Source organism: Neolamprologus multifasciatus, chromosome 23 (genome assembly GCF_963576455.1).
Source record: "Neolamprologus multifasciatus chromosome 23, fNeoMul1.2, whole genome shotgun sequence".
NCBI classification, from domain to species: domain Eukaryota; kingdom Metazoa; phylum Chordata; class Actinopteri; order Cichliformes; family Cichlidae; genus Neolamprologus; species Neolamprologus multifasciatus.
The window spans coordinates 7,208,690-7,219,993 of record NC_140460.1 but is presented as its reverse complement, the minus strand read 5'-3'; the positions used below and the strand labels follow the sequence as shown (position 1 = coordinate 7,219,993).

The 11,304-nt window shown below is 39.8% G+C and overlaps 2 protein-coding genes across 2 annotated transcripts; both read left to right on the top strand.

The window, feature by feature from the left end:
* Positions 1 to 3,918, top strand: LOC146490905 (uncharacterized). Its single transcript, XM_085151790.1, has 5 exons — positions 1 to 150; positions 1,167 to 1,207; positions 1,302 to 1,376; positions 1,455 to 1,644; positions 3,381 to 3,918. The coding sequence occupies exons 1-5, from the start codon at positions 84 to 86 to the stop codon at positions 3,866 to 3,868; spliced, it is 861 nt and encodes a 286-aa protein (XP_085007916.1). The 5' UTR covers positions 1 to 83; the 3' UTR covers positions 3,869 to 3,918.
* Positions 3,919 to 5,717: 1,799 nt separating this feature from the next.
* On the top strand, positions 5,718 to 8,963 carry faslg (Fas ligand (TNF superfamily, member 6)). The gene is made up of 4 exons (XM_085151791.1): positions 5,718 to 6,090; positions 6,646 to 6,691; positions 6,777 to 6,839; positions 6,922 to 8,963. Exons 1-4 carry the CDS (start codon positions 5,791 to 5,793, stop codon positions 7,338 to 7,340), a joined length of 828 nt encoding a protein of 275 aa, XP_085007917.1. The 5' UTR covers positions 5,718 to 5,790; the 3' UTR covers positions 7,341 to 8,963.
* The last annotated feature ends 2,341 nt before the right edge of the window (positions 8,964 to 11,304 follow it).

Here is an 11,304-nt window from a genome sequence, read left to right as displayed (position 1 = left end):
TGGTTGAGATCACGTGAGGGCTGTTTTGTGTCACGTGATATTGTTTTTCCTTATTCGCAGCGGTTTTTGTGGACGAAGTGGAAATGGCGAGAAATGAGGAAAAACAGCAGGGCAGACTGAACAGACTGTGGCTCCAGAAAGAGAGAGAGGGTAAGCGGGTAATAAGTTTAGTGCGATATGCATTCAGTTGATAAAAACAAGCCGCTTTGGGGGCAGCTAGCTCTGCCTGTTAACTACACTAGTGCTAACCCTCAGCTGCTAGTCCAATTAAAAACATACATTGAAATCTTGTAGTTTACACACTCACCAAAGCTCAAAAATTAGGAGTTTTGCTGGACTGCATATCATTATTTGTCCACTGTCTCTCATTCTCACATATTCACTTGGTTTAATACACAGGCTTTAGCCCACGTGAAAACGCATATCCGACCATAAGCGATCCCTTCTGAAACCCAGAGATGATAACCAGAGACAAAAGCAACTAAAATATAAGTTTGCATTTTTACCTGTTGTTATGTTAGAAAATAGAAAAAAGAAGCGTAAGACGACTGTTACATAAAAGCTTTAAGGTGATTGTGGATAATTTCCCAGTAGGGACAAGTAAGTACTTCTTAATCGGAAACTTCCCCAGATATAAAACAAGAGGGGAGTAACTTTTATCTATATCTAGCTATAAAGTTGGGTGGATGATACTAGAAGCATTTTCATCAAGTGATTCTGTAAATAAATATTTTATGCCCAGATGGCTAATGAAATTTAAGGTCATTTTCATAAGGCTTCAGAATAACTGCCCAAATAACTGTCTTTAGGTCGACCCAGATGGCTGACGAGTGGTCAGACATGTTTCTAGATTACAGACACATAAAATATGGCCTGCGGGCTATTCTGCAGGAAAACAAAATAATTAATAAGAGGCAACATTATGCTAAGAATCTCAAGGCAAGTAACTGTTGTGCTACTGAACTGAATATTTAGCAGGATTTTTGTTGTTCGTTAGTTAATTTATCTGTTATTAGTAATATCTTCCTTGTGACCTTTGACCATGTTTTGATGAAGATATTCACTGGCGCTTTGTGCACTTTATCTAAGATGGTATTGCACCTCGTTGGGGCGCTCACTTATGTTCTAGATGGACTTTGGCTACACTGGTTTCTTTTCCTTTACAGAGGGACGCCTCAGAGATATTCATGAGCGTCGACCAAAGCTGGTAATGAAGAAGCAAACAAAACACACAAAAGTCATGAAATTGTCGCCATATTTCACTTAACTGGCTAATTTCATCAAGCCATTTCCTTTCACAGTCTACTCTTAATTCAGCTGCTGCTGTGAAAAAGTGGATCCCCAGCATCAAGAATGAAATTGAGTATTATCTACAGGTGAGTGTTTGTAACAAAGCAAGATTGGGTTTATTTTATTAGTATTTATACTTTACCGACTTGTTGTTGTTTTTCTAGCAATCACAACTTTCTCATTACCCGGAGAGGAAGATAGGAGAGTTCCAGCTGCACATTGAGGCCTTAGAGAAAGAGTACAAACGCTTCATTGCCAAACTACGAGTTCTTGATCCATCGTGTAAACACAAGCCATGGACTCCTCGAGCTTATTGCAAACGAAGAGCAGATATGCAAGATTCTCCAGGAATTGGTAAGTAGTTAATCTTCTGCTTAGAGTGAAACTAATAGTTTTTCTTTTTGACTTATGAGAATATTTCATCTTAGAATGTCACAAAAAAATACAGTCTGAATGTGTAATATGGAAATAAGATAAACCATATACATAATTTCCAAGTCTGAAAAGTGAAGCTAAAGCTTAAGTGACTCCTAAGTAACAACTTTGCTACTTTTAGTTCATACTGAATAAAATATTTGTAAATGACCATGAAACCTCTTGGTCAGGTTTCATGGTGTTGGGTATTTTTGAAAATGCAGCTGTTTCGTCCACACGTAAACGGCGTTTCCAATCACTGAAAACTGAGATTTTTTTAAAACTCCTTTTTTGCGTTTACACGTGGACGAGGAATACAGAGTTCATCATGCAACGTCAAAGATATGTGCCTTTTTTCACGTCACGCTGTGAGCCACGTTATTGTTTACATGAGATGAATTGCAGAATGGCAGATAGAGACAAAATACTGTTAATCTGACTATCCTCAGGTTTTACACGCTTATGTACACACGCAGTTGTCCCTCCATTTACAAAGGCAGAGGCGTCATGATGTGATTATTTTACGTGTAGTTGTTTTTTTTCCCTGTGTAATAATATTCAACATTGCTATCAATACATTTTTCAAAAAACGTCTCTCTGTGCAAAATAGGTTTGAAAACATAAACAGCTGTGGGATACTGTTTGTCCGTGATTTGAACCAAGGGAACAAATCGTGGCAGGATCAGCCTGATGTTATTTGTATCCCGCTGTAACTTTACTGTATAAAGAGCTAGCATCTCCAAAATGTCAAGAGTAGTTAGTCATTACAAGAAGTGTTTGTGAACTAAAAATCACGAATGTGGGATACTGTTTGTCCGTGATTTAAACAGCCCAGCGCTGCTCCCGACGAAGGGAAAACCAATTCTGCAGGGGAGACCTACCTCGGCACTTGAGCAGGTGAAGCCAAAAGGGAAGATATGCTTCACCATATTTTCTAGTCTTTGGCTTAGAATGAAGTTGGTTTGGAAACATATTCAGCGATGCTTCATCTCCTGCTTTGCGTTTCTGTAGGCGCCCGTGCTAGCAGTGTCGAAGCGTTTTGGTTTTTTTTCCCCCCTTTTCATCCCGCGCTCCCCACACTTTGGGAAGGTCTGGTCTAGATGATTCTGTACTCTTCTCAGCTTTAAGAGAAACATAATCATCCATCCATCCATTCGCTTCCGCTTATCCTTTTCAGGGTCGCGGGGGGCGCTGGAGCCTATCCCAGCTGTCATAGGGTGAGAGGTGGGGTACACCCTGGACAGGTCGCCAGTCTGTCGCAGGGCCAACACACAGGGACAGACAACCATTCGCACTCACATTCACTCACACATTCACACCTAGTGACAATTTGGATTATCCAATTAACCTATGCCCACAAGCTGCATGTCTTTGGACGGTGGGAGGAAGCCGGAGTACCCGGAGGGAACCCACGCAAACACGGGGAGAACATGCAAACTCCACACAGAAAGACCCCGGCCTGATGGTGGAATTGAACTCAGGACCTTCTTGCTGTGCAGCAACAGTGCTAACCACCATGCTGCCTCGAAGAAAAAAAAAGAAAAAAAAAAAAAGAAACATAATCATTTTAACACAAATTGTTATCCTGTTAAATTAACATTGTGTGTTTTGTTGTTGCTTTAAGACAGTGGTAACGGTCATACATATATCTCACGTGTGTTCACTTTTATTTACAGTTAAAAGCCCTCGGACCTGTGACTCACAAAACCATGCCAGTCAGCAAAATGAAAGTGGCTTTATTAGCAGAGTGACAGGATGTTTTGCACCCACTAAGCTGGTCTCTGAAACCTCAAAGGCCATCTGCGCAGTTCAGGACCAGCCGCTTTCTTTCGATCAAACTCGGCTGGCAGTGGCTGCTGCTTCATTCAGAGGAACACCAGTTCAGCCTAGTTCCTCTCAAACGCAGAGTCTTGCCAGGATCCTGCAGTGTGGCTTGCCAAATCTTAATAATTCCCTATCAAGGCAAATATATTCAGAGAAAAGCAAAGATGGGGTATCAGAGACTGTTGGGCAGAAAGCTGCCTTCCAAGAGAATAACTCAAACTGTGGAGCACCAGGGAGGATACCTGGGAAGTCATCCAACATTGAGACAATGGAGGAAAGGACTGGTCATGTCTTGGGACTAGACTGTTATTCTTCTTCTGATGATGACTCTGACACATAACTTGTTTTTTATATTACATATTTTATAATACAATGGTTTATTGAAAACTCTTTCATCTCTTGTGTTCATTCAGCACATCCATCCAAAGTTGATATTAGCATATAAATGTCTGTTGTCATATAATGTCATAACAATAGCTTCATTTATGAAAACTATGAAGTATTTTAGGAAAAAGTTACAAAACCTGCTGTGTAAGGAAATTGCATGTTTCCAAAGAGGATGAGTAATGTCGTTGATTTCAGGTAGAGAAGTTCATTGTCATTTTCAGGCACTTCTGTGCAAAGTCAGTCATCCTGACCACATCAACTTCCATTATGCAACAGAAGAATGTGTGAGAAACCAACTAATTGATAGAGTCATTTGCTGTTTCAGTGATTCATTTTAGTCTTCTCTTTCAGGTTATATTAACTGGAGCAGCCGCGTAGACGGCCTGGTTAGACCCCAAAACCCCACCCTCCCACCTAACCCATTCTTTGCTGCTAAAGCTGTTGCTACTGTTGCTGCGAGGACCGCTTTCAGCATGACACTTCTGGGAAACAGATTGTAGACTAAATGCAGTCTGTGCAATTTATGGTTAAGTGTGACGTAGTTGCCATTTTACTTCGAACCTATTGCACACTTTATGGTGGAGTTCCCACTGTCTCTGCATGAACTTGGAAAAATTAAACAGTTGTGGACAGGACTGAGGGCTTGCACCGAACTGATTAAAATATACCAATACCAAAAAAAGATAAAGACTACAGAATCTAGACAATGGACGTTATTAGTTGAATTCACAGCTGATGTAAATCATTTGCTTCGATGCAGTTCTAAATGCCTTGCAGCTCTCTCAGCTGCAAGGTCGAAACTCGAAAGACACTTTTTTTTTTTTTTTTGTCCCAAAAGCCCACTAATAGGGGTTACTTGTGCTTGTAAGCAGAATTTTGTGATTGAAAGATAATAGATAATGGAAACTGCTGCACCCACAACTATGAGATGGCAGGCGCATTTGCTCCATATCCTAGCAAACCAACCCAAAATGTCAGTAAGACCACAACGCTATTAACAATGTACTGAGCAGCAGTGTGTGTTCAGCTTTCCTGGAAGCCCATCTCTGAGGTATTGGTTGGGGTTGAGTCTCACCTCTGAAGTATCGTTGCTGTCAAGTCTTCACAAGCAGACGGCAGGAAAGCCAGTGCAGAGATGTGCGTTCTTTTATGTGGCAGCACAATCATCCCACCAAGAATACTCTGTGTGCTATTGAAACTGCTGTATCACTGTTTACTAACAGACTGTGTCTCATTAAGACTAAATCAAAGGAAAAATACCATTTGATAATGACGTGTTTATTCTCTAAAACGATTCAGATTTGTGCGACATCTCTCTCTGGTTCAAATTTCAAGTTTCAGTTTGTCAAACCAGAAAGGCCAGTAAAGAAGCTCAGAACTATGTCAACTGGGCAGCTAGACTTTTTACACTTTTCTAACATCCAGTGCAGGTGATTGTAGTTGCTCAATCTTTCCTTTTGTGGAATTTGTGAAAAAGTTTCACGTCTCAAGTGACTTGTAAGGTGGTTAGTGAGGTGAGGGTCAATTGAAACCTCTAACTTCCTTTCTTCTCAAACTTAGTTGCACAGTACACTCATATAGTTGACCTATGAAGCATAGAAAAACCAAATTATTTGATAACGTTTAAATAATAAGTTACATGGCAAAATTTTGAAAAAAACAAACAAACTCAAAACAACCCAGAGGAAATAAGCAGTGGTTAAATTTTTTAATGTAAAATGACATGCTCTCTTCAATGCGTGGGCGGGTTGTAGGTGGTGAATGCCTTGACAGCTGAAGTTTCTTTTAAGTCAGAGGTGCTCAGACAGAAGCACACACCTCCTTTTTGCAGAGGACATAGATGCACATATCTGTCACACATCACAGATCAGTGGTATGGCCTGCACCGTGAACTTTGAGCAGAACTATCCATTTCCACAAATGTTTCTTGTGGATGGAGGAGGAGGAGGAAGACAGCAGGATTCTGCTCAGCCTCCAAGTCTTATACCCTGCTGGTCCTTCCCGCCTGCCCAGGAGAGAATGAAGAGCCGTGGGAAGAGTAAGGGCTGCATGGGAATCAGCCCCGGGCTGGCATTGGTCGTGCTCTTTCTGTTTCTGCTCGTGTTTGCAGCCCTGGGATTTGAAGCCTTTAAGATTTCCAGGCTAGAGGACCAACTGAGGAACAGTGATGGAGAGGTAAGGACTAACATGGAAAATTCATAAGAATGAACAAATCCAACGATCTTACAGTGAGTTAATAAGCTAATGATTAGTGCAATCAAGAAAGAGATACAGTAATGATGTGATGACTCTTAACAAAGCAGGGGAGTAAGTAACATTTGCAAAGACATAATTTTAGTAACATTCCTTTATGTTCGGTTTTGGTTTTTCAGATGTGTTAATTGGTGACATGCACCAAAAGTGAAAAAGGTGACTACTGTCACCCATGCATAGAGGGGGGGGTGATAGGTAGGTGTAAGGTGGGAGAATGGAAGAGTAGTTGGAAAGTTTAGCAGACCAGCAAAGTTTACTAATTAATTAACTACTCAGTTTGGCACTGTTTACAGATGTGTTATTCTTTAGCTGTGCCTTGACATTTAAAAGGCATACCAAGGGCTTCATTGTTCCATCTGTGGTCACCAGTCCAGTGAGACAGGATATCCTCTCTCTGCAAGTTTTAGAAATAAGCACTGAGACACAGCGTCTATGATGTGGTATTGAGACTTCTATGTCACTTTTGTTTTACTGAAGGTGAACCAACCTGCGGCTGAGTTTAGTGCACCCCAGAAGCAAATCGGTAGGTCTCTCTCATCACACAGCTTTTTTTTTCCCATTAAAGGATAAGAAAAGATGATGTGACTCTAATCTGTGTGTTGTTTCAGGTCTTGATGAATCTGGCCTTAATGGTCAGGACAAAAGCAAAAGATCTGCAGCACATGTGATAGGTATGTCTTTTTTAAATTTAAGCCATGCTCTTTGATTGTTACAAACTGCACATTTGTTAACATCAGATCTTTCATTTGGCAGGGCGAATTGAGAATAAGGAACACCCTAAGACTTTAAGATGGGATTCGAGGACGAGTCAGGCATTCATCTCCGGAGCAGTGGCTTATCTCACTGCAGATGGTGCTCTGCAGGTCAATGAGACCGGAATCTACCACATTTACTCACGGGTTGAGTTGATCTTTAAGCAATGCTCACCTACGTCCTCATTTGATCACACTGTGTTTGTGAGGAGAGCAACACGTACCCTACCTCTGACTTTGATGACAGCCCACAGGGGGGGTTTCTGCCCTCAGCAGACGAGCCACTCGTGGACCAAAGAGAGTTACCTCGGCTCGATCCAGCTCTTGGAAAAATATGACAGAGTTTATGTGAATGTATCCCACCCAAGATATCTTAGTCACTCGCATTATGGCAACTTCTTTGGTCTATACAAAATCTAAAGAATCTGGGGTGTTGGGCATTGTGTCCTATATTGAAATTGTACACAACTGAATGTAAACATCTCAAGCAGAAGTGAAACTTACTCATTACTTTACTTGACTGATATATCGAATGTTATTTCTATCATACACAATAACTGCACTCTGCATAATATGATCTTTGACGGTAAAAACAGGGAAATGGTGCACATTCTCGTGAATGGCACCTTAAAAAAGGCAGTGACATTAAATGAACCACATGCAGAAAGAAGTATTGTGTGTTTTGTTGATAATGGGGGAGTCACTTGACACTAAAGTGCTGATTTAATTTCAGCATTTTCTAAGTATTTATTTTGGTTTTGATCTAAATATTTGTCTATACAACTAATGTTGTTATACTTAAGTTTAAAAGTATATACAGATAAAGTATATACTCCTATTTTCTTTCAATAGGAGATGAAAGCAAACAGATTTGTTAATAAATAAAGTATTTCCATTTGACATCTGGTGTGTGAGTAGTCTGTCTTATGAGGAACACCTACATAAGTTTTGAGTATGACCACTGGAAAGTATTCACATGAAGACACCAACCTGAATTTACTACTGATAATGACCCTCATTTCCATATGTTCCACTCAGATTCAGCATCAGTTTAACACTTCAGGAGATTTTCTTTAAAGCTTTCAGTTAAATCTGAAAAGGAGCCTGAAAACCAGCCAGTCATTAAAAGCTACTTTTCCTGCTAATTGTTTCATAGATGATTTAAAGACCACGCTGCATCTGTACTTGCATTTTTGCAACTTTTTTTTTTTTCCAGTTTAGCACCCTCATCGCTCTGTTCTTTTTCTGTACACCACAAACACACATGTTAGTAGATGTGAGAAAATGCAGCTTGGGCACAAATGAAGGGACAAAACTGAAACAGTGTTGACGTGTTTCCTTCCTGTAAGACTATCACGAGGGTCGTGCATGCGTGCATCCTGATTTATGTGAAAGACTTTGTGCTTAAAAGACACTTGTGAACAGTGAATGAGATCTGACTAATCCTTTGAAACATCTGGGTTTTTGTTTTTCGTTTTTTCCAGATAATTTGGATTAAACTATCTCAGCAGTTACTGTTTTCACAGTCTTTAATGATCAGTAAGAGCAAAAATGAAACATGATATTTTTTATGCACTGTGCAGTCCTTAAAGGAAGTCTACAGTTGAGCAAGTGAAGTGCATTTAATTGTGTTTCTTTTCTAAACAAATTCAGCGTCATTTAGTGAACCACGTCTGTTCTACTTTGCTGAGGCCTCACCTCCAGATGCAGCTGTACAGAGTTATCTAGAAAGCGTTATTCAAACCACTGCTGTGAAGTTTGTTCCGCGTTTTACTCATCGGTATAAATCCGTCTGGTGAAGCCTTGGTCTAGGCTTGTGGTTTCATCTTGTTCCAATATTCACTGTTTATAATCAGCTGTTGAAAGCAATACTCTATACTAAGTCTCGCTTTTGCCTCCAAAGCCCTCTAAACCTCTGAAGACAGTAATATAATTGCTGCACTTTATAAAACAAATCCAAATGATTGCATTACTGCACAATCTTTATTGTACACACATTTCACTGTGGTGGCCTTGCAACTGAAATCCTTACGTTAACCATCAAGGGCCAACAGACTTTTCTTTGAGACTGAAAAACACAGTGTACCTAGACACCCAAATCCTCGTCTCATCTGAATGGTCCTTTTTTTATCTCTCTCTCCTGGCAGCATACTAGCTTCAGACTCATTTGTAACAGGGACACCACATTTGTCTGGATACTCTCTGTGTCAGCTGAGAAGACCTACAGGGTGAAAGGGTGGCCAAAGTACTACAGTGGACCAACCTGCAGACCCTTCAGCCAGCGCAGGGGTTGGCTCAGATGATGGTCGACATGGTGACCATGCAGGAGCAGCAGGTGGTGGTGCACTGCCTCTGCCTCGGCCCTCTGCTTCACTTCATCAGGCCATTTAAACGTGGTCGCTAAGCTTTTGTAACTTTGCGTAAAAAGTTGCCAAACAAAAACACACATAAAAATGAGTTCCTCGGTAAGACTTAATCAGAACCTTATACGTCTGACAATTAGATTAGATAGTATGTGGCAAAAGAGTGTTGCGTGTATATATATATATATATATATATAGATATATGTATAACTCAATCACACGATCAAGCTAAGCGATAAGCGGTTACTCTCTGCCTGAGCAAAACATCCCCTGTGGCTTTTAGATCCACCAAAGAGGCTGACACAAACATGTTGAAAATTAAAGTCAAGTAGATGACTAGAAAGATTAAAAATTTATTTGCCACCCATACAGAGTCTCTGGTTTATTTTTTGCTATTATGAATTCTCGCACACTGTCGCTCTGTTCTACTTTTCTTATGCATACTAGTAGTGACGGTGGTAGTGTTTTCCAAATAAGTGCAAGAGATCAAAGGATCGAAGTTACACTCTCTGTGCCAAAGGTTTTACCAAAGCTGATGTGAAGTAAGGAAAGAATTCTGCTCGATAAAGAAATATTTTAGGAGCCAACTCACAGAACAGCTTCATAGTAATTGAACTTGTACGTTGAGATGTATTTATGCAAGTAACAAGGACTCTAAATACTGAGGGTTTTTTTAATGATTAAATAGGAAAATACCCATTGTCATCACCTTTTTCCAACCAAGCTCTGCCCACTTGACAACACTGAGTATCCGACTGAGTTTCAGATGGAATACAAAGCATCACGCCAACCTTCTCACGTTATCACCATCAACCTCACTGTTCTCTGCAGTTCCAGAGTCTTGAGATGAGTGGAGTTTTTATTGTAGTGGGCATGGTTTTGGAGTGGTACGTTTAACAAATACGCAAAGGTGTGATTTTGAGTTTCTTTTTTTTTTAATGTATAAGTCTCATACGTTAGGGTGATGCTCTAAAACCCATGATCATAGTGATAAAAACAATTTTTAAAAAACTGAGATCTTATTCATGAAGTGAATTTAAATGTGTGAGTAATTGCTGCCTGATGCATCACTTCATTAAAGCTTCAATTCGCCGCCTCACCATTTGTGTTGCCAACTGCCCCTGTTTCCAAAGCCTAAGAATCTTTTTCAAATTGCACACTTCATCATATTTTTAGTGCCACATGCAAGAACCCAATAAGCAGGGAGGCGAGGGTCTGCAGCACCCCCTGTTGCAAAAGACAGACATCACAAGACCCGTGCAAAAGTGAAAAAAATAGTATTGTAGATAAAGATGCTGAAACACGTCCTATGGTGTACAACATCTGATTCGAATGACGTTACATGCTAAAGACCAACTACAAGGTTAGAAGAGCATCAGATTAATGACCTTCATCCCCCTGAAATTCTTGGAATTTTCCCTAATTCTCTAATTTGGGATTAAAAACATGGTTATCAACCACCATGGCACAAAAGAGATTCACACACCGTCCCTGATGAATGTCCTTACAGACATTTTGAACAAGCTGGTGCCTCTCTGGATATTTCAGGATATTTATCTCCTAAACTTCTGAGGGCCAGGTCGCACCTGTGTTAGAATAACGTGTGTAAGCCGGGCAAAAAGTGATTTCAATTGTTTTAATGTGTTTTTTTAATATGTGTTTTGTCTACTTATATTAGTAAATAGACTATAGTGAACAGGATTTATAAATAAATCTATATATAAAATAAAGAAATTATGAAAGAGGTATCTGTGTTATTGTACCTTTACTATAATCAATCCAGTCCTTTTTGGTCACTTAAAATATCTTTATAGAATTATGATGTTATATTAGCTGCAATCTCTGTTAATGTCTTGGACATTTCAAAACTACCTTTTTGATGTCAACGAGACTTTTTAACTGGGTAAATAAAGGATACAGTCAAGCTCATAATTATTCAAATTTTGACTTAAAGTTACTTTTATTCAACCAGCAAGTTTTTTTTGACTGGAAATGACACAGGTGTCTCCCAAAAAATAATA